The following is a 21,976-nucleotide window of genomic DNA, read 5'->3' on the forward strand; positions in this document are numbered from 1 at the left end:
TACTGTTATCTTCACTGTTACACTTGGTCTCACCAATCAGGCTGTGAACAGCATCCAACGATTTCTGTATTTTAATTATCAAGTGATACACCAACATTCAGAAACGCTTTTTATCCTCAGTCACGATATCCTCTGAGGACAGAAAACGAGCGTTGCAGAACACAGTGGATCTATTTCCCCTTAATATGTAAACAAATCCGAAGAGTCCAAGTGACGCCATCTTCCTGTGAAGCCCTGCGTGCTGACGACCACGAGGGACAGGACGTTTGCAAGAGACACCGATCCTGCTGGTAACACTATAGAACTTTTTGGCCGCCTGCTTACTTTGCCTGGCTCACCGGCTCAAGGTCAAATTGAATACCAGGAACTTCCACCAGGAAATAATTCTTTCTCTTCCTTTGACAGGCTCGAAGGGGCCACTGAGCTCTTCCTCTCCTGCTGCAGGACTAAACATCGAAACTCACTCTGTGCGGGATTGTTCAGGACCAAGTGTTGCACGGCTCTAACTATCACTTAAGCAGCCAGAAACTATCGTGTTTGCTACTGCTGAGATCCAGGGCACCCGTGGGACCCCCGCCGTCCCGAGCACCCTGCAGCCTCCTGCCGCAGCCAGACCCGAAACGTGGCGTCACTCCGCGCCCCAGCTGCGCCGTGCCCAGCCTGCGATGCCGGCAGCACCTCCGGTTGGCGTCCACCCTGTCGCGACAGCCGCCGCAGCGGCGCAGGACGGCTCCCCGCCGCCCCGCGCGGCCGCTCCCGCTTCTCCCGCTCCCGCACGTGCGCGCGCGATAGACCGCGCGCTCCAGCCCCGCGCGCTCCAGCCCCGCGCGCTCCAGCCCCGCGCGCTCCAGCCCCGCGCGCTCCAGCCCCGCGCGCTCCAGCCCCGCGCGCTCCAGCCCCGCGCGCCTCTCCGGCGATCTCGCGAGGCGGCCAGGCCACCTCCCCCTGCACGTGACCCGAGGGCGCTCGGCTGACTCGCGCCGCGCGCCGGCGGCACGTGACCGGCTGGGCGCTCTCGCGAGCGCCGGCGCGCGCTGGGCCTTCGCCCCGCCCCTCCCCCCCGCCCCCGCCTCCCCCGGCCTGTGGCGAAGGAGACGGAAGCGGCTGCGGCCCGACGGGACCCAGAGCGGTTCCCGCCCCTTCCTCGCGTGACCCCCCGGCCCGGCCCGGGCCCCGCACACCCATTGAGGTGAGAACCGGCGGCGGCGGCTCCCTGTCCCCGCGCCTGCCGCCCGGCGGCCTCGCCCGTCCCGCCGGCAGCCTGGCCCTGGCCCTGGGCCTGGGCCTCGCCTTGGGCCTGGGCCTGGGCCCGGGCCCGGGCCCTTCCTCGCGGGCCCAGCCCGCCGTTCCGCGCCGTTCCGCCGCGCCCCGCGTCGCCCGGCTCGGTCCGACGCGCAGCGGGCGGCCCCGGGCCGCGCTCGCCGCCGCCGGCCTTGATGCCGGGCGGTTGGTTGCCGGAGGCCGCCGAGGGTTTCGCACAGGCTGCGGCTTGGGCAGCCGGAGCGGGGAAGCTGCGGCGCGCTGTGCTTCTCTGAAAACGTGGGTGATTGCGCGGGTGCCTGAAGACCCGCTCGCTGTAAGTTACGCGTGTTCCCTGTGCACGCACACAGGCACGTGTCCGAGCGTTCTTGTTTAGAAATGCCTTGGGAGTAGCTGACAGTACGAAATTAAGGCGAGCGGCTGTCTATAGTCAAATAGTGTGTTACCGAAACCTAGTGAGTTGTATTTTTAATATTTCAGTAATAGCTTTCTGTGTTAGTTATTTACCAGTTTCACTTTATTTGCGCCACAATACGTGATTAAAAAGCAGCAAGCCTGTTGTTTTGATGTTTTCTCTCTCTGTGTGTGTGTATGTTTCTTGCAGATGTCAGAAGACCTGGCTAAGCAGTTAGCTAGCTACAAAGCTCAACTTCAGCAAGTTGAGGCTGCCTTATCTGGGAATGCAGAAAATGAAGATTTACTAAAACTGAAGAAAGACTTACAGGTGAGAACTTGAAGGAATGAGTAGCTGAAACTTTAGGGTCTTTAGCAAGTGTTTCATCTTTCCTAAATCTTTGCATTGCAACAAAAATATGTGCTTGGTGGGTTTATTACTTTAATTTTGCATAATTTGGTACAACTGTGGTAGAGTTGGTTTGAAAAAACCCAAAGTGTGGCCTGTTTTAAACTTGTCTTGTAGATTAGTAAAAAAACATGTTTGAATTTATATAGCAAACTGTTCTGCTAAAAACTTTAGCAAAAGAATGACGAAAGATATGCCAGTGCTGTCTACTAGCTCTTTTTCTTTATTTTTTTTTTAAAGCATTTTTCAGAAAGTCGTTATTTTTTATTGCTTTTACTATGCTGGAGCCTGTTGGTTGGGCTTAACATTATGCCTTTCTACTTATTTTTGAGTTGTCAAATCATTCGATCCACTGTCTGTTTATTATTGCATGCATTTGCAATGATAAATGCTTCAGAGTGTAGTTCAGTGTTCCTCGCACCTCTCTCTAAGCCTTGATTGTGATAAGGCTTTTCTACAAGAAGGGGAAGGAGCTGTGTTTCTTAAAAGCTAAAAACCCATTTCTGATCTTTTGGGTACTGTTGGGTGACAGGAGGAGCACCAGCCTGATTTTAAGTTGATAAGAGGTTTTTTAGATCCTTGTGCGTATAAAGACACATTGGCATATTAAAAAAAAACAAACAGCATTACTGTTGAAATTTGTTATGAGAGTGCAAGATGCTGCTTCATTTCTGTTGTGGATTGCTTTAGCCATCAGGTCCAAAAATATGTTAAACTACCCAGCACAAGATTCAGTAACCGCTATTCTGTATGGAAACAAGAGCAATAAAAATGATGCTTCGACCCAAGTATGAGTAGTGCCTCAAATCAGTGATCCTTAGAATTCCTTTTAAATTACAAAGACTTTGTGCCCGCAAGGCGCTTTATAGATCATCGTAATGTCCTTCGCTGTACACTGTTAAAAGCATGTGTATATTTTTATATTTTCAAAATGCACAGCAAAACCCATATGGGATGATATTTCCGATACCAACACGACCTCGGCTTTGATATGCAGAGATCATTGATGTGAAAGGACAACTTGCAAACTTTTTTATAAAAGCTTTCTGCACAGAATGGGGAAGATCTTTACACTTTCGTCCCCAAAAGGTTTGCTATCCATATGTTCCACCTTGAAAATGACATAATGTTTTGCAGACTTAACATATGCCAGCCTAACAATTGTAAAAATGGGTTTGATGCTTCAGTGTCCCAACTAAACGGCTTTCAAATTCATTCAGTAAGATTGTTACAATGTACAATGGCTTTCAAATTAGTTCAAAAAGATTGTTGCAATGTAATTGAAACATTTTTTCCGACACAAATAGTGATGCACTGCAGCATTTCGTATACTCGTCTTATTCCTGAGTAACAAGGTTAAAATAAATATTACAAGAATTTTTTATAAATATCTAGCTTTTCACCTTTTGTTTCACTGAAGCACTTCTAGGACAGTGTCCGTGCACCCAAGGACCAAACTTACCTTTGTACCAAGTGTAAACTGATGGTAGCTGTCATCATCTGTAATTGGAGATGATATCTGTGGGTGTTGTGTTCTGGAGCATGGATCTCTGTCTAGCTTTGTAAAGACCAGTTGGTCAGGAAAAAATCTTGGCAAACTCTAACTAGTGTTCTCTGTGGGTCACACCTTCATGTCACGGGGATGTGGCAGCAAGCCATGTTGTTCAGCCCGTCTGGCTCTACTGAGCTGCTGTGGTAGTCCAGCCTGTGCTCGGGAATTGTCTTTGAACGAGCTATTCCCTTAAGGACTTCTTTAGAACTGTCCCATGGGTTGCAGTAAAACTAATGTTTCCATCTTGTGTGCTTAGCGCTGTGATACATGGATATCAGATGAAGATTTTTACCAAAAGTTTGCTGTTTGTAGCCTGGTGTTTCAGTGACTTTATCAAATTCAAAGAATCCTTGGTAGACTTGTCTGAAGCTATTGGCGTTTGAGTTCTGCGACAAGCCACCTCTGAATGCGGCAAGAACAAGTCAACAGTTTGATGTTCAGGCAGTCTGCAGGGCTGAAATGCTCGCTTTCAGGTAGCTTGTGCCTGATGTTTTTGACCTGCTGAGATTAGATTCCTGCTTCAATGATGCATCTTGGATTTGCAGAATACAGCCGTCTATATGTTGAAGAATAGTTTAGGATTTTTGCATCTGGGAGGGAAAATTAGGCTAATGCTGTGTATTCGGAGGAGCGCTTTCAAATCAGGTAACTCGATAATCGGAATCTGTTCTGGTTCAGCTGTAGTAGGAGTTGGAGACCAAAGTAGACAGAAGTAATTGTAAGCATGTTTCTCTGCTTACAGTTGCAACTGATTGTGCTTACTGCTGCACTTATTAACTAGCAGCTCCTCTAAAACAAAGAGCAGAACTTTTGTTGGGAATGCAGACATTAACAGCTGCCACAGAAACAAACTGCGAGGCCATTCATGCCGGTTGTGTAGTTTATCAGATAAAAATGCATGTAAGTTTATGTTGTATTAACTTCTTAGTTGGGAACTGCTTATGATCCTTCAGGTTCTTGAGGAATGAAGAACGGCTTCTTTACTGCTTTTTCCTGAGCTAGTCTTTGTATGCCCATAGTTGAAGGAGGATGTGAAACTGGGAGGAAAGTTCAGGTTCCACTGAGCCTCAGCTGAACCTTGTTTATCTGTGACCTTCCCCTAATTTAAATATTTACTGTTAGTTGGGAGAATGATGATGGCTCATAGTGAGATACTCAAGAACTAAAGAATTTTTCTTCTTTAAGGACTGTAGAGTTCTACAGGAAGTGTAAGTGGCCTTTTAGGTGCTGTCATCTTTGACTTTTAATGCTAGTGAAAATCAGCACTCTTGATTGCGCAAAGTAAGAATGTAACTTTGGTAGAAAGTTGGGGAGGGGCTTTTGCAAGCCTCAGTCTGTGAATGAATAATATTTAAAGGAACAGGAAAAAATTGTTATTTTGTTATTTGTCTTGCTGGATTAGCAAGGGAAGGTCTGACCTGAAATCCTAAGGTCAGGGAATTTAGAGAAAAATAAACACGTAAATCAAAATGACTTAAAGAGATCAATTTCTTCATTGTGCATCTAAATGCTTTCTATAAATGAGAGGGCTTTACAGAGCAGGTCTTGGAGGGCACTCTTCCACCTTGGCTCTGGGTGCTTCAGATCAGCCAATCCACATATTTTTGAGTAAACTGAAGAATGTTTCTTCGCTTAGAAATGCTGCAATTATTCTTGTAGTTGTGTGGTTTAGAGACTACTATGTATGATATAGCCAACCAGTCCCAAATGGGAAGGGATGGAGGAGACTGCCAGCTAGAGAGAGCATTATGTCCTTTCACGTTTTGTCTCCAGAGCACTGTCCTGCTGAATACTTGCTCTGCCACGTGTTGTGTGTTTTTTTTTTAATTATTTTTTTGGTCAATAACCAACATCATGTGTACAGAGTCACACCGTTGATTTTTTTGTGTGGTTTTTTTTTTCCTTGAAATTGTCTAGAGCTGTGTCTGTGTGCCTATGGATAAACAATTCATCTATAAAGAAATGCTGTAAAAATAATGGGCTACATCTTGAAATTTTGAGGAGGGCATGAGCAACGTTACTGCAATACATTGAGGACCATATATCTTTTTATCTATGTTGGCAATGTGTGAGTTTGGTTAAATGATTAAAAAAAAAACCAAACCAAATTTAGTCCACTTTACATCAGCTATAAATTTAACACAGTAACTTTAAAAAAAACCCTAACAAACAAGCTTGGGGTAAAAATGTGCATGGTAACAAGAGTTTGGAAAAATTATTCTTTGTGGGTTTTTTGTCTTTTATAGGAAGTTATAGAATTAACCAAAGATCTCCTTTCAACACAACCTTCGGAAACTCTTGCAAGTTCTGACAGTTCTGCTTCTGCTCTGCCCAGTCACTCCTGGAAGGTTGGGGACAGGTGTATGGCGATATGGAGTGAGGATGGACAGTAAGTGTAGAAAACTTCTCTAACAGTTACATGAAATAGTTCAATGGTAAGAGACTTTCATTCAGTTTGAACTGCCCCTAGGGTGACTAAAAGCAAAAAGAAATTAGGAAAGAACTATGATATTAGCTATTTCTTTATTAAAGGTCAGTATTTTAGATAAAAAGCAGAGATATGTGGGGTCATTTTCTGGAAATGCCCTGTTTGTCACTAACTTTATAAAAGTAGGGTAGCTTTGGAAAATTACCATTTGCTAATGTAATAAACGGCAGACTTTCCTGATTTGATCTGTCAGAGCAGTCTTTCCTAAAGGTTTCAGGATGTGTAATTCATAATTTGTCATTAAACTCACACATAAGTAATTGATTGCTATCAGTAAAAATCCTTGCTGTATCTCAGTTTGTACCACTCATTGGAAATTAATTTTTGATTGGAAATGCTGGTTTTGGGCTATGAAATAACTAGGCGTGTAATGTTACTATAGAATTAATCAACCTTTTGGGTTTAGTCTCCGTTACGTCAGCCTGTGAAGTTCTGGGAACCCAAGCAGTTCATTCTGACTTCATAATCTTTGAAATAAACATTCTAAAATTGCTTTCCATGTTGCAAAACGTATAACTTGCAGCTTTTTAAAAATTGGTCCTTATGCAGGACTAATATCCCAATCACTGCCACTTAGAGAGAATAAATGCGGTTCTACTAACGATGCAGTAACCACATAGAGATTTTGGCATAGCTATTGTTGTCTTGGGTAGAAAACAAACCTAAACATGTGCAGTTTTTCTGTCACAGATTATTAAAATCCTTTTGTGTAAGAACTTAGAAATTGAATCTTACTGTCTTAGGTCACCATCGGGTCATTCTTCTTTCTCTGATCACTGAGTTAGAGGTCCAGAGCTTGGGGAAGAATGTGCCAGAGGGTCCACTGAAGTGGATCTTACTGGACTTTAATTGTATTGCTTTTTTTTTTTAAGTCCCTGCTTCTGTTACAACAGTTCTTAAGTGGCCAGTGTTTCATGAAGAGCTAGCCAGAGATTAATAGTTTTTACCTCATGCAATTTGAGTTTCCATGTTTCATCTAGCTCAACTCAAGATGATGTTGGCCCACTAAAATTGCACAGGAAATTAATTTAGTAAATGTTAGCTGGAATATTGTCTATGAAACATCTAATTTTATTCCTCTCTTTGCTTTAGATATATCCTTTGCTTTGAATTTAGACTCAGTTATTTTAAATATTTTTGGAAATGTCACATGTATTTTTTCCTCTTCTCATTATGAGGTCAGTTTGGTTGACCAAAATGTTTCATATACATGTATACAAAACGGACTAATTTCTGCTAAAATTTCAAAATTGCTATTTTTAAATCAGTGAGAAAACTTTAAGCTTTGTAAGCGTTGAAGGGAGAATGCTTTGAAAGTTTCAATTTTTCTTATTTCTCTTTCATATGGAGAAAAATGGAACCACAGCTTTGCTCTTGTGAGCTGACATTTTCCAAAACACCTCAGTGAATTCCCTGAAAGCTGTGTTCTGTGAAAGCAGTGTTTTGTTGGGTCTTTTTTTTTTTCCAATCCCATGACCTGCCAAAACTAGAACCATATCAGGATATCTGATTAGATTGGCCCCAGCATTAATCATTAGTCCTGATAACTGTGATGCCATTGCTTCTTGATGCTAAAGGTCAAATACAGCAGATTCCAGGCTTTGTAGTTGTGTCCCTTTGACCTTAAGATAGTGGTATCTTGGTGTGATCTGTGTGTTGTCTCTGAAAATGAAGGCTGATGTTTGGAAATTTTTTACTTAATGCCATTAGCTGGCTGACAATGTAGGTGTTGAAGGGCTGAGTATTAAAGCTTTACTCACATGCTTACAGCCATGATATCTTTACAGGTGTTATGAAGCTGAGATTGAAGAAATTGATGAGGAGAACGGAACAGCTGCGGTCACGTTTGCTGGATATGGCAATGCTGAAGTTACACCGCTGTTCAACCTCAAGCCTGTGGAAGAGGGAAGAAAAGCAAAAGAGGACAGTGGCAACAAACCGATGTCCAAGTAAGTAATACACAGGCATAAGTCTGAAAGCTGCTTTGCTTTGGTTTCTCCCCTCCTCCCTCCCTTCCCAGCTATAAAAATTGGTTAATGAAATAGAATATCTCTTTTTTTGAAGCTTTACATCTCTCTAATATCATCACATTTGCCTGAAAAAGGATCTTAATCTAGCATACAATGTTTGGTAGATCATTGTGGCTGGTATCACGTATGTTACGTGTCCTGGCAAGATAACATGATAGAATTTGTTTTAACTCGGCTTGTGCCACCTCAGGATGTCAAGTATGTACGCAGTAGATTAAAAACGTTAGTGCTTTTGACAGGAGAGAGCCTGCAAGTTTGAGCCCAGATCTAGTGCAGGCTGTTCTCAGAGCTCTGATCTGATACTTACCGGTACGAAGGACTTCTGCTTCTGCCCCATCCCTGTGGTAGGATAGTTGTGTGGACCCCATCACTTTACTCAATATCCTATTGTGTCTGACATATGTATTTTTAAGGGCTCAAAACATTTTTTTGTTTGTTTTTTTGTGGAGGGAGAGGAGGAAAAAAAAAGGCAGTACAATTTCAGAGTCTGTTATAGGCAATGATCCCTTCCTAAGGGATCGTTCTGAGAGGTGTTGCGTTGTGGCATAGATGGACTCTGTGAACTTCTGTATCTTTATTGAAGTAACTTAGTTTTGTTCTTTTCCTTCCATCTCTGTCCAGTATTTGGTGGCATGAGAGTCCTGCAGACCTTCAGAAAAGTTTGGGCTTTCATGCAAAAACTTTTTAATAATAAAAAATTTCCAAACCCTACATGCTTCTGAAATACAGAAATGCTGATAGGTACGTTTTCAGTTTCAGAAATTAATTACATGCAATCCTGTGGGTTGCTGCATTTGGCATGGTCTTAATCAGGTGGTGGTGGTGATTGCTTATCTGTATATTTGGGCATGAGAACAACATGGAAAGACTTGATTATTATTTTTTTTCCCCCCTAGAAGTGGAAAATATTTACAAGCTTTGTTTTCTGTCATTTACTTATGGACAATTACTGTGCCTGTCTGTCTTACAGAGGTTTTAGTGTCTTACAGGAAAAGGCACAAACATAAAATGTCTTTTTTTCTTCTCTCCAGAAAAGAGATGATAGCCCAGCAACGAGAGTATAAAAAGAAGAAAGCTCTGAAAAAAGCTCAGAGAATTAAAGAACTTGAACAGGAACGAGAGGACCAGAAAGTCAAGTGGCAACAGTTTAACAACAGAGCCTATTCTAAAAACAAAAAAGGCCAGGTTGGTTTGGCTTTGTCACTGTGTGAATAACAACAGGGCACAGAATTCTGTGCGGTACTTTGGGAGAAAGGAGGAAGTGGTTTTAAAGAGGGTTCGTCTTTGGGATTCTGAAGTGTTTGGTATTTTGTACGCTTAAAAGGCCTGGTTTTGCACTGGATGATTTTGGAGGAGTGCTGCTCTGAAGGGGCTGAGCTTCCTCTTAGCTTGGAGAGCTGGGCACACTGTCTGGCCAGGTCGTGTTTGTTGGAGCTGAGAACCTGTCTGCACCTGCAGGCCTGACTTGTTGCTGTGTTTATAACCTGGCAGGCAGGGCACTAAGTAGCTGCCCTGGAATAGCAAGCAGAGTGCAAAAAAGGCAGCAAGGACAATTTAAAGCCTTGTGTCATTTTTGCCATGGCTTGACCAAGAGCTGCCAGACATAGTGGTAGAACTTCAGTCTTCCTTATGAAGTTATTAGAGATCATCCTGTGAGGAAGGTGGATTTTATTCATTATTGGCCTGACCCAAGGTCCTGAGTACCACGGTCATCCAATACTTAGGTGCCAGGAGTTTTGCAGCTCTGTTGTCTCACTTGCTGATAAGATGGATGAGCTGGGCTTTGGAAAGTGTGCCTGTCTATAGAGTAAGAAGATGAGAATATTGGAACACTTCAAATGGTAATGATTGCTTGTTTAAGAGCCAGTTAGTAATTATTCAGAAATGGTGTTTTCTGTTTCATTTGCAGGTAAAGAGGAGTATTTTTGCTTCCCCCGAGAGCGTAACTGGCAAGGTTGGAGTTGGAACATGTGGAATTGCAGACAAACCTATGACACAGTATCAAGATACCTCTAAATATAACGTCAGGCATTTGATGCCTCAGTAACAGGGGAAAAAGGTGGAACTTCATCTCTGCAGGGCTTTACACTTATCTTTTTATCATTATATTTTTCTAAAAGTAAATTATTTGTTGGCACATAGCGAGTAGTCCATTTTGTCACCATCACTTTGGCTTCAGCTGATACGAGCCTTAAATCTCCAGCTATTGATTTGACACTCTCCCCTACTCATTAGACTTTTTGTAGTTGCATTAAAATACATTCTGCAGGTAAACGCTTTCACGAACTGCTGTTACCTGTTACTCTGAAAGCAGTAGTTATCTGCAACTTTGATCTCTGGAATCTTCCATTCACACTAGTAGTGAAGTTTGGTTCTTTTTTTTCCCTTAAGAAAAGTGGTGGTATAAAAATGGCACCTTAACAGCCTCCCTCATTTCTGCTGTCCCAGCGACAAGCTCAGCATTACGGAGCTGCTGCAGCTCTGGGAGAGAGCACTGGGCTCTGGCATAGTCATAGGAAGTTCTAAATTACTCCCTTACATGTCCACTGAGATTGATTTGTACAGCTGAAAACAAAGCCAGAACAGGGCTGAGTGATAGGATCTTTATTACTAATGATGATTCGTGTGCTAGAAACAATAAATCTGACTTTAATTCCAGTCTGAATTTCCTGCACTAGAAGTTAAGGAGAGGAGATACTATTGGGTTGGTTGTCTTTTTTTTTTTTTTTAATACTCATCAAACTTTAATAGAAGGTTATTGAAATGTAACCGGAAAACTGTAGGACAAGGTATTTCAAAGGACTCTAATTTCAAAGGAGAGAACTGTACTTAAAAATACCCCTCTTGGATCAGAGAGCTGGAGAACATATATGGTTGTGCTTTGGGAAGGAGCCATCATCTCCCCTCCTGTAGATCTTGTAGGTTTGATAGTAGGGTCGCAGGCCTGGAATGCACAGGAACAGCTTGTCTCGGGGCTGCCTCCATCCTCTCAAGTAGAACTGCAGCACCGTGGCTTCGAATGCCTAGATCCCACTTAGTTGTGAGTTGAGTAAAGGTTAGTCTGAAGTTTCTGTCCTTAAATAATTGACTGGCCCTAGTGTTCCTTGTAACTTCAGCTGTATTACAGTGCTGCTGAGCCCCTTCAATTTTGTTCAGGAAACCACGTGTAAAAGCTCTTGCTTTCTTGTATTTTGTCTGTGATTTGCTTTCCTCTGTTACTCGTTTCACTCACGGTAGCGGTGCCATCTCTGAACCCGTAATGTGTTTAAAGAATTTAATGGGTAGCCCTGTATACAATGTAGATATTATTTTTGTAAAATCTAGGGCTGAGTTAATGGACAAGAGTACATCAGCTGTTTCCCCCATTAAATAATTAAAGGGTGTTTCTTGTCCATTAACCCTGACTATTATTTCCCTGTATATTATGTTAATGTAGCTCATTTTGTAATTTGTTAACTAGATCAGGTCATGTCAGCAATTGTTGATGCACTGATTGGTGGAAATGTCCATCAGTTACCTGAGTCACAACTCAAGCTAAACTCTACAACTGGTAGTTTAGAATCCATACATAGAAAAAGGTTCTCCCTATAATGGGAGAAAGTGATTTTTATGAATATAAAGTGTGTTAATTTCAGTTTTGTATGTTTAACTTTTATTAAATAAAAAGTGTTCAAAATTTGCTGGATACATGTGACAAAGTGAAAGTGTACATGGTGAGGGAGGGGGGACAGTGAATGATCAGGAGAGCGGTAAGTATAGAATCTGCTGGACAGAATGCAGTAAAGTCACTGCAGGATGAAGTAGGTGTCACTTAATTCCTCGTCTTCACTGGTAGCAGGGGTGTTAAATTTTCTTTTGCATAGAGAAGCTCTTAAGAGTAAAATAATCTGACTCCACTGCTTTTTGGAAAGGGAATTTGTACTACAGCCTGCACCCTACAGCAGTGACATTAAATAGGTGCTAGTCCTGCAACACTGACAGCTAACTGCTGAGGAAGGTCACCTGTTCTCCTTCACAGATGGCTGTGATACAGTGATACTTTGTCCCTTTCACTACCCAAAAGGAGCATCTTATTCAAGTTAGAACTGAAACACACTAAAACAGGTGGAACTGCAGTTTTCAGGAAAATGTGAGCCTTTTCTTGACTCCACCTCTTTTTTTTTTTTCCTTAGAAGGAAATAAAGTCTTTGGAGAAAGAGACTTAATCCACACCTGACATGCACTACCTGCGCTTATGAATGGTCTATCACAGGGCTATTTGATCACTAGTCCTGAAGAGAACTTAAGGTACAATGAGTCACTGGAAGACAACAGGTGTGAGAGCCTCCCTGTGACAACAGACAGTCCAGCCCAACTAGTTGGTCTCAAGCTGCTTAATTTTTGCTAAGCTTTTAAGAAAAAAATTAGCAAAAGTAGTACATTTCCCTTACTGTCAGCTCTCTTACAACGTGGGTTGCCTAATGAGCTTACAGCTCTTCTGTTGGGTACAGCAAAGAAATGCTGGAAGAATATTTCGGTACACTTTTTTCTTAAATGCCTTACCTGAATAGTGACACAGTAATACCACTGTGGCTGGGGTACTCTGATCTATGGAATAGAGAACATTCTGAAGACAACTTGTATAAATAAAAAAACCACACCAAAACTGCCATCTTGGCCACTCAGCCATTCCTTGTCACACTTGGATTTTTTTTTTTTTTTGATGCTGTTACCTCAGCTGCCCCATGGGGCCAGTTCATGTGTAGTCTGGCTTTGGAACACTGCTTTAGTAAAGTGTCTTGAGAAATTCACATAGGAAAAATAAATCATGGAGTTAAGCAATGCTGGTAATTGCCAAACCAAACAAACAAGTTCCTTATTTTGCAAATTCTAAAGTGTCCTGAAACGTGTGGCTGAAAGTGTTTTGGTATTGGCTTGCTGTTTTTTTTTTGGTAATTTATTTCCCAAATTTAGTAGCTGGTCTAAACAACAACAAACCTGATTCTTCAGAACCTGTGCTCTCCATGGACTTTGGGGCCTCTCAGCAAAGTCCCTACCCCAGTGCAAGCCAATCCTACTGCAGTACAGCCACTGCTTAGAAATACTGAAATGGCAGAGGGAAAGTGAGTTAAGTGTGAAAGTAAAGAGTGCAAACCCACTAAGCAAGAGACATTATGGAAAAGATACTTGCTGGAGAACGCAGGTTTGTTCCTTTCAGGTAAGGATACTGTGCAAGATGACCAGCACGGGATGCATGTTTCCTCTTAAAAGTAGGGTCCTACAGGTTTACCTAGTACCCCCTCACTCTTGTACAAATTGTAATCTAGTGGGGAAATTAAACCAGCGCAAATCTGGGGCTGCTCCACTCAGTTTGAGTATTTAGAACAGTCTTGGGAGTAGCAGCTTTAAAATTTCACTGTGATGGCAATCCATTTCTCTTTTGCTTTCCCTTACACAAGCCTGAGAGCGTTGTGTCCCTTATTTCTGCAGCTGCTTGGTCTCAGAGGTTTGTAAATACAAAAAAGGACCAACTTAGAAGATGATAGTTCACTGCTGGAGATGTTTAGAAGGCAAAACCAATAGCAAACTTCACTACTCATTGATGTTCCACATGCCTCAGCCAGCACTGTGGCAGCATTTTGTTTAACAGCCACCACTTGCATGTCTCACAACAGGTACACTAAGCCTGGGATTATGCAAAATGTTCTTGGGCCAGGCCCAGGAGAAGTATCTCTACCTTGCAGCTGGTGCTGCTCGTTGCATTGCAATTTGTCCAATCTTGATCTGAGCTTGGAAAAGCTTCACTTGGATTGCAGAGTAAGGAGGGACGTTTGCATCAGGACTATGGTAAACATCCATGCCATACACCCGAGCTGGTGACCTGTTAACACACAACCTGATTAAGCAACTTCACTGACATGAGAACTTCGGCCTTGAGGTGAAGGCTCTGCTACGCAAAAGCACTCACGTTACTTCCTTTTGTAAAGCCATTACCTTTCTATGCTGAGCTCGCCTTGCAGCATTCCTCGGTCTGCATGGAAGTGCAAAGCTTTCCCCTGATGGATGGTGACAGAGAATGTCTTGCTTTCACCTAGACTGAAAGGTGATGTTACTTCCCAAAGAGAAGTTCTCTGTGAGGAATACAAGTGATGCCAAGTTATACACCTTACATTTTTTGCACAGCTGCTAAAGTTATTCCCTAGGGCAATGAGCACCATTTTGTACAGTTGTCTACCAGTCTAGACAGGAAAGAGCTTTTACATTTTCCCATCAAGCCTTCCAGGAGGAGATCCAAAACAATTCACTGTTTTGAGACAAGTATTTTTGAAAAGGGGTTAAACGGAAAGAACTTCACAGCCTTAGCTAAACTGGGCACTGGCTAGAGCACTGGTAGCCCAAGTCAGGAACCAGGTCTGTGTACATTCTGACTAGCCACCACAACATTACAACCACCATAAAATGCTTTGAATTCCTTTGACAGTTTATCCCGCTTTCCTGCAACATCCCTCAAGATCCAGGTTAATCCTTGCTGAAACGCAGCCCTGCTGCAATGTTCATGACCGCGATGAGACCTTACGGAAGGGGTGAATTTGGCCCAAAGCACATAAACAGAGCAGCTGGCTCACTCACCTTTCTTCCAGTGGGAATCACAGGTCCGGGGAACAGCCCAACGCTCAATCTGTCTTCTCTCAAACCGCCCCTGTAACAATCCCCTCATGGAGGAGGCACGCGAGCTATTGCTGGAAAGCCACAAGGAATGCCCGTGTAAACGCTGTATTACAATGAAGCTTCAGCCATGACTGCAGCAGAGTACATGACAAGTCAAGATGTTGAATGACTTGTTAAAAGCCAAATTAACCAGCTCACCCACCAGCTTCTTCTAGGCCTCATGGGGGTAGCTGATTTTTTCCAGCGGGCTAAAAATAAATTCAAATATTACCCATAGCCCTTACAGCACACATTGGAGATCTTTCTGAAAGAAAACGACATTTCACACCTTCGACCTGCACCAGTCAGGCCAGCAGCACAGCACAATCAATCGTTGGCCCTGGGCGAGCGCAGACCTCACAGGACTCGTCCACCCTTCCCGGAAACTGCTCAGCGATTCCTGATTTTGATATTTTTGAAGTGACCTCAACATGATTGTCCCTCCTTGTGAGGCAACTCTTCAGTTTTAGTCAAACACAGCAACACTCCGAACAGAAACCCTAAATATTACATATTTAGTACCACAGCCATAGTACCAACACCCACAGGCTCCTGATTTCTGCTTCAGCCTAATAATTACAGGATCTGTCCTCTTTTCAGGAGGAGATGAGCAGAGGCAAGGGTCAGTGCTATTGTATTACCCCCAATTAAATAACTTGCCTTTCTGTAACAGGTCGCTCCAAGGAAAACATTGTGTATGCACACAACCGCTCTCCTCTCCTGTGTTTGTCCTCTCAAAAAATCACTCGGATCTGTTGGCCAATTTCAAGCAAATTTGACAACACATCAGTATTTTCCAGATATTTTGTGCAGGCTGGTGAACAGAGAGGAAGAAGGATGCACTCCTCTTCCCCGAGGGTCCCACAGGACAATTCAGAGACGATCACAGATGCAGAGGAGTTTCAGTCACTATCAGGTCACAGAATTTATCACTCACCAGAGAACCTGTCCACAGGACAAAGCCCCAGGAAAAAACATCAGACTTTATTCTGTTATTTATGGACTTCTTTTTCATTATTAATATTGTCACCTCCTTAACCTCAGAACAAAGTCCTGTGTTTTTACCGTTCCCTTCCAGGCAGTGACCTCAGCTTCAGTTTTTAAGTGACGTATGGCTGGTGCCAGAAAATACACAACAACAAAAGCTTACAATCCTGGGGGAGGGGGGGAATAAAAAAATACTATCTCTATTTAGCACACATGACTGATCCCACTTCCACTGAAGCCAAATGCCTCATCCATTTCAACAGGGCAACACAGACTACAAACAAGGAGCAGCAAGTAAAAGAGAACAAAGAGCAGAAAAGCAGGAGGCTGGAACTCACCGGCCAGAACCAGATGGTAGCAAACAAACAAACAAAAGGAAAACATAGCCACAAAACCTGGAAAATGACAGGTCTGTACAGTTAACCCCATTTCTATTGACCTCCAGATTTCTTGAGACAGGCGGATTTGAGACCACCTTCATCACTGACATGGCTTTAATGGAACGGACAATAGAATGACCTTGAAGTGACAACTCGCCACAGGATAACCATGACAAATGTGGCCAGATAGTCATCTCCACCTTGTCTGCAGACACAAGATGACATACCGTAATATGCTTGTGTCCAAAGGAGGAAAATGCTGGATGGTTCTTTTAATGGGTTTGTCTGTAGGAAAAGGACCCACCGGGGATCTAACGTACAGAGGGAGGACTTGACAGAAAAAGCTTACGAGGGAGCTGCGTGCACACACGCATGTGGTGTGCTGCACGGGCACTTTGGCTAAGGAAATCACATCCAACTCTGTTTTCACAGTAAAGTCACCTTATTCTTGTAAAAATAAGCAGAGAATAGATATAGGGCTTCTGTTACCCTATAAGCACAAAAATAAAGCAGAATAACAACAGCACCCATAAAGCAAACAATGAAAAAAAAAAACCCCAAACCTCACTCCATTTTGCAAAAATGAAAGGAAGACGTGATTCCATGCCCAAATTACCATGTGGTGTATGTGTATATATATATATATATATATAATTTGGTTACTCTGGATGAAAGCAGAGTTAATGTGGTGGGCAGGCCCAGAGGGCCACAGAGGAGAAGACAGGAGTGAAGTGTTTCACTTTACTGTCTACTTGCAAAGGAGCAGAATGAGGCCTCAGAAGCAGCACAAACCCCACATAGCTGTGCATTAAAAAATAAAAATGTTGGAGTTGGAAACCCACACAGGGACATGCTTTCAGTGTCTTTATCTTTTCGAGTGAATGAAAAGAATTTTTTATTTTTTTTTTTTTAAGGACAGCTTGGACAAAACAGAAAGCTTCTGTGAGCACTTTTCTGGGATTTTCAGTAAATTTGACTTGCTCTACTGGATGTCTTAGAGTTCAATAGTATGAGGGACCATCTCTGCTTCCAAAGGGTAAGAGAGACTTGGCCCTCAAGGGTCTGGATTTGCACCTTTGGATACTCACTCTGATTGACAAGGCTGGAGGGTGGCTAGCAGAAACTTTGATGACACTTAGAAAAGAGACATCATCTTAAAGCAGATCTGGCACACAGAGTATTCAGCCTTGCCACAGCAGGGACAGTTCAGGAGATTCATATGTTTTTAAGCAGAAGGAACTCTTATGATCATCTCACTGATGTCCTGCGTAACTACATGAATTGGTCTGTACAATCATTTAAAAGTAAAATACAGCAACTTCTCTGAGGCAATTAGTCACCTGGACTGTTTCAGCACAACAGACCAGACCAAGAAAGAGCAAAGCAAGGAACGTGACAGAGCGTGTGAGGTGCAAGCATACAGAAAAGGCTGGAGTTCACAACACTGTAATAAAGTGGTGCAGAACAACTCACAAAGCCAGAGAAATGTTCCCATCACATAAGAAACTATCCAAACCCTAGCTGAAAACCGCTAAGACCTGCAACAACAAACCCCACAGCAGCAGAGCAACTGACCCCTCGTCTTTACCAGTTACTACAAAGGCTCTTAAGTTTGTTTTATCCCTGGTCCTCTTGCTGGCTGGACCACAGCTGCCAGCTGAGCGGTGAGGCAGGCGGCTGGTGATGGAAGCTCATCTCCTGTTACATTTATTTTCCCCACTGTATTTACACTTGATATCCAGACCCCTTCAAGTCCACAACACTAGAAAAGACAGGAGATACCAAACTGGCTCTGGAGCGTACAAGCAAACATTTCAGAAATGTTTATTCCAACCATAGACACGCCACTGTTTTATATCAACTAGGAGAGCAAAGCCATTTCTCAGCTGTGGTATTTCTTTTCCAAGTGGCCATTTAAAACAAACAGGAATCACAGGAAGGAGATGTTGGGACAGCTACAGAAAGAAGGTCATAAATAAATAAATCCCACTGGTATTCAACTGCTCAGCACCAGTCTCCCACTTTTCACCACTCAGAAGACTGTTCCAAACCTTGTGTCATCCAGAGATTATATGGACCCCAAACATAAATCCAAGCAGCATTTCTTCTTTGAAAGCCCCCAGGCCCCATCTGTTAACCTAGAGCTCAATTCAGTTTGTGGCAGACTCCTGCTCCTGCCAGGTCACCTCCCAGAAGGAAGAAGAACAGATGTACTGAGCCACTGGATTACATACACACAAGTGAAAACAGATTTAACAACAGCAACCCAATTCAGACTTAGTAAGCAATTAATTTAAAAAAACCCATACCAAACAGAAATCGTTCATTACAGCCACGGAAAGATTGTTGTGCTGTGCTCTTACAGGGACGACACATTTTGGAAGAGAGCGGAGGAACCATCAGAACGCTGCAACACAGGCAACTCGTGATAATGCAAAACTCTACAGCAGACTCACTCGGGATCTTCTCACCGCAGGACCGAAGGGCACACGAAGAACAGAGTCAGCTAAAGTGATACGAATGACCAAGATGGAAGAACACGACTCATTTCAGATACAGAAATGTTTAATGGCGTTAAAGTGCTACTTTAATGGGGACCATATGCTAACATTTAAACACAATTCCACTGCACTGCTAAATATAGTTGGCTTTATTTTTTTATTGTATTTTATCTCTTTTTTTCCCAACCCTACCTAAAACAATAAAATAAAATCTAAAGAACTGAAATTAACAACCCATTCAAATCAGCAATAAGTTATGAATTTTATAAAGCATTTTTTCCTTTTTTTTTTCTTAGTAATGAGGGGTAGTTAAATTACTTAAGGATATACAAAGTTTCAAACAATGCCATAAGTGAGGACTCTATTAAGGTTCTTAAAACTTGGAAAACAAAATAATCCTGGCCATTAAAAAGATAAAAAAAAAAAAAGCAAAGCCCTCAAAGTGCAGGTTAGAATGCTCATCTCTGAGAAAATTAGAAAACATTCGCTATAATAGCTCTTAACAGCACCTGCACAGGTAAGATGGCAAGGCCCTTGGGAACGGGACGACGGGACGTGCAGTCAAAACGTTACATTAACATGAGAGACGTGCTGAGCTTAACTAGGTTAACTACTGTACTGGAACTTCAAAAGTCAGCAAAGGGAATGATTCTAAAAAGAAAATCGAAGAAACCCCCACCGAACCGGCCTCTTCCAGCTAGCACAGCCTTCATTCATTGTGTGCATGGCAAAAAAGCATCTTTGCATTTCATTGGGTCAAGTGCTTCATCAAAACAGAGATCTTTTCATGGCATAAATTCATATAAAAGATATCTAAGGTTTCATATGGACAAGCTCTAAAAAGACACATCAGACTTGGGGTGTTTTCCCTCCCAACACATTTACAAATGTTTATCAAAAAATCTCTTCAAATAAAAAGGTCATAGTGGCTCAGTATCTGGGCATGACTCTCTGGCATGTCACCTCTCGTATGTGCTGGTTTCTTTCTGTCCTCAGCTGGCTGTGTGCCTGCGCATGAGCACGACCTGCTGCCGGTGCCACAGCCCGAGGCATGACACAGCCCACAATGTGCTGGTAGATCACAAGCGCGTACCCCTTGCTTCAGCCACGCATCAGAGGTACTTGCTTTTGAAATAATGTTCAACAGAAAGCTGAGCTGAATGGTGTTCTCTCCTGAACATCTCTTTGCTGCCCCTCTCTCTCTGGGCACAGAACGAGACCATAATCGTTATTGTCGTTGTTATTCCTAGGCTATGTAAGCCTCCTTAGATTTCCTAGTACATTATGACAGCATCGGATTGTGATAAACTGTAGGACACGGTCCTTTTAGGACCACAAAAGCTCTTCAGAAGGGCCTAAACTAGGTTGTTCAACCTGAATGCAATTTAAGAAATTCGGACATTTTTCAGATCTCATGACAGAAAGAGAGGAATGAGTCTCTAGTATCCTCTTTCAAACAAATAAATTCAAAACAAAGTGTTTCATCACTAAGGTCTAGATCCAGGTCCCACAGAAACAAACAGATTTCACTGACTTCAAAGGGACTAGAGTTTGGTCTAACTTTTTGCCAGCAGGAATTGGGATTGGTAACATGACCAAATGAACACATGTGGGTTTCTGTGGAGGCTTCCATCACCCAAAAAGCTTTATATACAGATCTCTCCAGGACTAGCTGTCAATAGGTCATTTCTGAAAGAGGATACTGGCATCTAGGACCCAGTTTGATCACCCCAGTGAAATCATTCGCCCTGCACTGTTTTCTCACTTGGTTCTAGGAAGCAAACGAGAGCTTGACACTGGCGCTGGAGTAACCCTCGTCACTCCCAATACTCTGCAAGCTGCTGTGATCATCAATGTCACTGATGCTGGTTGTGCTGATATTGTCCACTTCTCCATGGGAGAACTCTGTGCTTTCAACGTCCACTTCAATCTCTTCTAAAAAGGAAAACGAGAGAAATGCACACAGGTTAGCACCACAGACTCAACTGCTCCCTTCAAGCCAGTGAGCTGCTGGGACTCTCCCAGTCAGAGATGAAGCAGCAGCCTAGCGGGAAGATGTTCAGTGTTCTCCCTTGCAGTGGGATGGGCTGTGGAAACAATTTACAAAAAGACTGGATATCAGCTTGGAGCTTTTCCTAGGGACTTGATTCCTCCAGCATGCAGGCCACACTATCAGCATATGTGGACCACCTCATGCACTGAGCTTGTTCCACTACCTCTTTCTTTGGAGCTTTACTACTCTGGTGTTGGAAACAAAAAGAAACAGATAAAACAGAGGGCAACATAGAAAACGGAGCATGAAGTTACCCTGAAACGTGCTACTTGCTTGATACCACATCATCAAAGCTGGTACCACTCAAAGGGCACTACAATGCATTACACCATGGGGATCTGGGTTACTCTCAGAGGTGCTTGGTGGATTTTAGAACATAAGTCTTATTTTTAAGAAAAACTTAGAAAGCAGAGACCTAGCTGACCAGACATCTTGGTTCCCACACTATTTAGTAATTTTTCCAGAAGGATTTTTTGTTAAACTAGACTCACACCCAAACTGTACAGCATCTTTGGGTCTGTCAGTAAGTTTCAAACCATCAACCGGGCCCAAAGAGTGGTGGTAAATGGGGCTAAATCCGGCTGGAGGCCGGTCACCAGTGGGGTTCCCCAAGGCTCAGTGCTGGGTCCAGTTCTGTTTAACATCTTTATCAATGACCTGGATGAGGGGATTGAATGTACCCTCAGTAAATTTGCAGACGACACCAAGATGGGAGGCTGTGTCGATCTGCTCGAGGGTAGGGAGGCCCTTCAGAGGGATTTGAACAGACTGGATCGTTGGGCTGAGGCCAATGGCATGAGCTTTAACAAGGCCAAGTGCAGAGTCCTTCACTTGGGGTATAAAAACCCCAAGCATCGCTATAGGCTCGGGGAAGAGTGGCTGGAGAGCTGCCTGGCGGAGAAGGACCTGGGGGTCTTGGTTGACTACCGGCTTGATATGAGCCAGCAGTGTGCCCAGGTGGCCAAAAAGGCCAATGGGATACTGGCGTGTATCAAGAATAGTGTGACCAGCAGGAATAGGGAAGTGATCCTGCCCCTGTACTCGGCACTGGTGAGGCCGCACCTGGAATATTGTGTCCAGTTTTGGGCCCCTCGCTTTAAGAGAGATATTGAGCTCCTGGAGCGAGTCCAAAGAAGGGCGACTAAACTGGTCAAGGGGCTGGAAAATAAAACTTATGAGGAGCAGCTGAGGGAGTTGGGGCTGTTTAGCCTGGAGAAGAGGAGGCTGAGGGGAGAC

The 21,976-nt window shown here is 43.3% G+C and overlaps 2 protein-coding genes across 15 annotated transcripts in view; one reads left to right on the forward strand and one right to left on the reverse strand.

Moving 5' to 3' along the window:
* Positions 1-1,128: 1,128 nt before the first annotated feature.
* On the forward strand, positions 1,129-19,115 carry SMNDC1 (survival motor neuron domain containing 1). Of its 12 annotated transcripts, none has more exons than XM_086616637.1 (9): positions 1,129-1,189; positions 1,865-1,984; positions 5,861-6,003; positions 7,890-8,051; positions 9,164-9,317; positions 10,042-15,735; positions 16,070-16,215; positions 17,101-17,222; positions 18,552-19,115. In XM_086616637.1, exons 2-6 carry the CDS (start codon positions 1,865-1,867, stop codon positions 10,177-10,179), a joined length of 717 nt encoding a protein of 238 aa, XP_086472763.1. In that variant the 5' UTR covers positions 1,129-1,189; the 3' UTR covers positions 10,180-15,735; positions 16,070-16,215; positions 17,101-17,222; positions 18,552-19,115. The 12 variants fall into 12 exon arrangements, with proteins under 12 accessions (XP_086472763.1, XP_086472757.1, XP_086472761.1 ...); XM_086616631.1 differs by having other exon boundaries at positions 10,042-13,329; positions 15,493-15,735; positions 17,101-19,115; XM_086616635.1 differs by having other exon boundaries at positions 10,042-13,314; positions 15,493-15,735; positions 17,101-19,115.
* MXI1 (MAX interactor 1, dimerization protein) overlaps positions 18,731-21,976 on the reverse strand; it is a 57,689-nt gene continuing 54,443 nt past the window's right edge. For all 3 annotated transcript variants that reach the window (XM_086616621.1, XM_086616622.1, XM_086616624.1), the window contains one exon: positions 18,731-20,622. In XM_086616621.1, coding sequence (XP_086472747.1) covers positions 20,459-20,622 — 164 coding nt within the window. In that variant the 3' untranslated portion in view covers positions 18,731-20,458. The remainder of the gene's footprint in view (positions 20,623-21,976) is intronic.

Source organism: Tauraco erythrolophus, chromosome 9, assembly GCF_009769465.1.
Source record: "Tauraco erythrolophus isolate bTauEry1 chromosome 9, bTauEry1.pri, whole genome shotgun sequence".
Classification (NCBI taxonomy): domain Eukaryota; kingdom Metazoa; phylum Chordata; class Aves; order Musophagiformes; family Musophagidae; genus Tauraco; species Tauraco erythrolophus.

Excerpts from the sequence above, each read along its gene's own strand:
- SMNDC1 (XM_086616625.1), top strand. The coding sequence starts at position 1,865 with ATGTCAGAAGACCTGGCTAAGCAGTTAGCTAGCTACAAAGCTCAACTT. Across the intron at positions 1,985-5,860 it reads AACTGAAGAAAGACTTACAG|GAAGTTATAGAATTAACCAA; the intron begins GTGAGAACTTGA and ends TGTCTTTTATAG. Across the intron at positions 8,052-9,163 it reads GGCAACAAACCGATGTCCAA|AAAAGAGATGATAGCCCAGC; the intron begins GTAAGTAATACA and ends TCTTCTCTCCAG.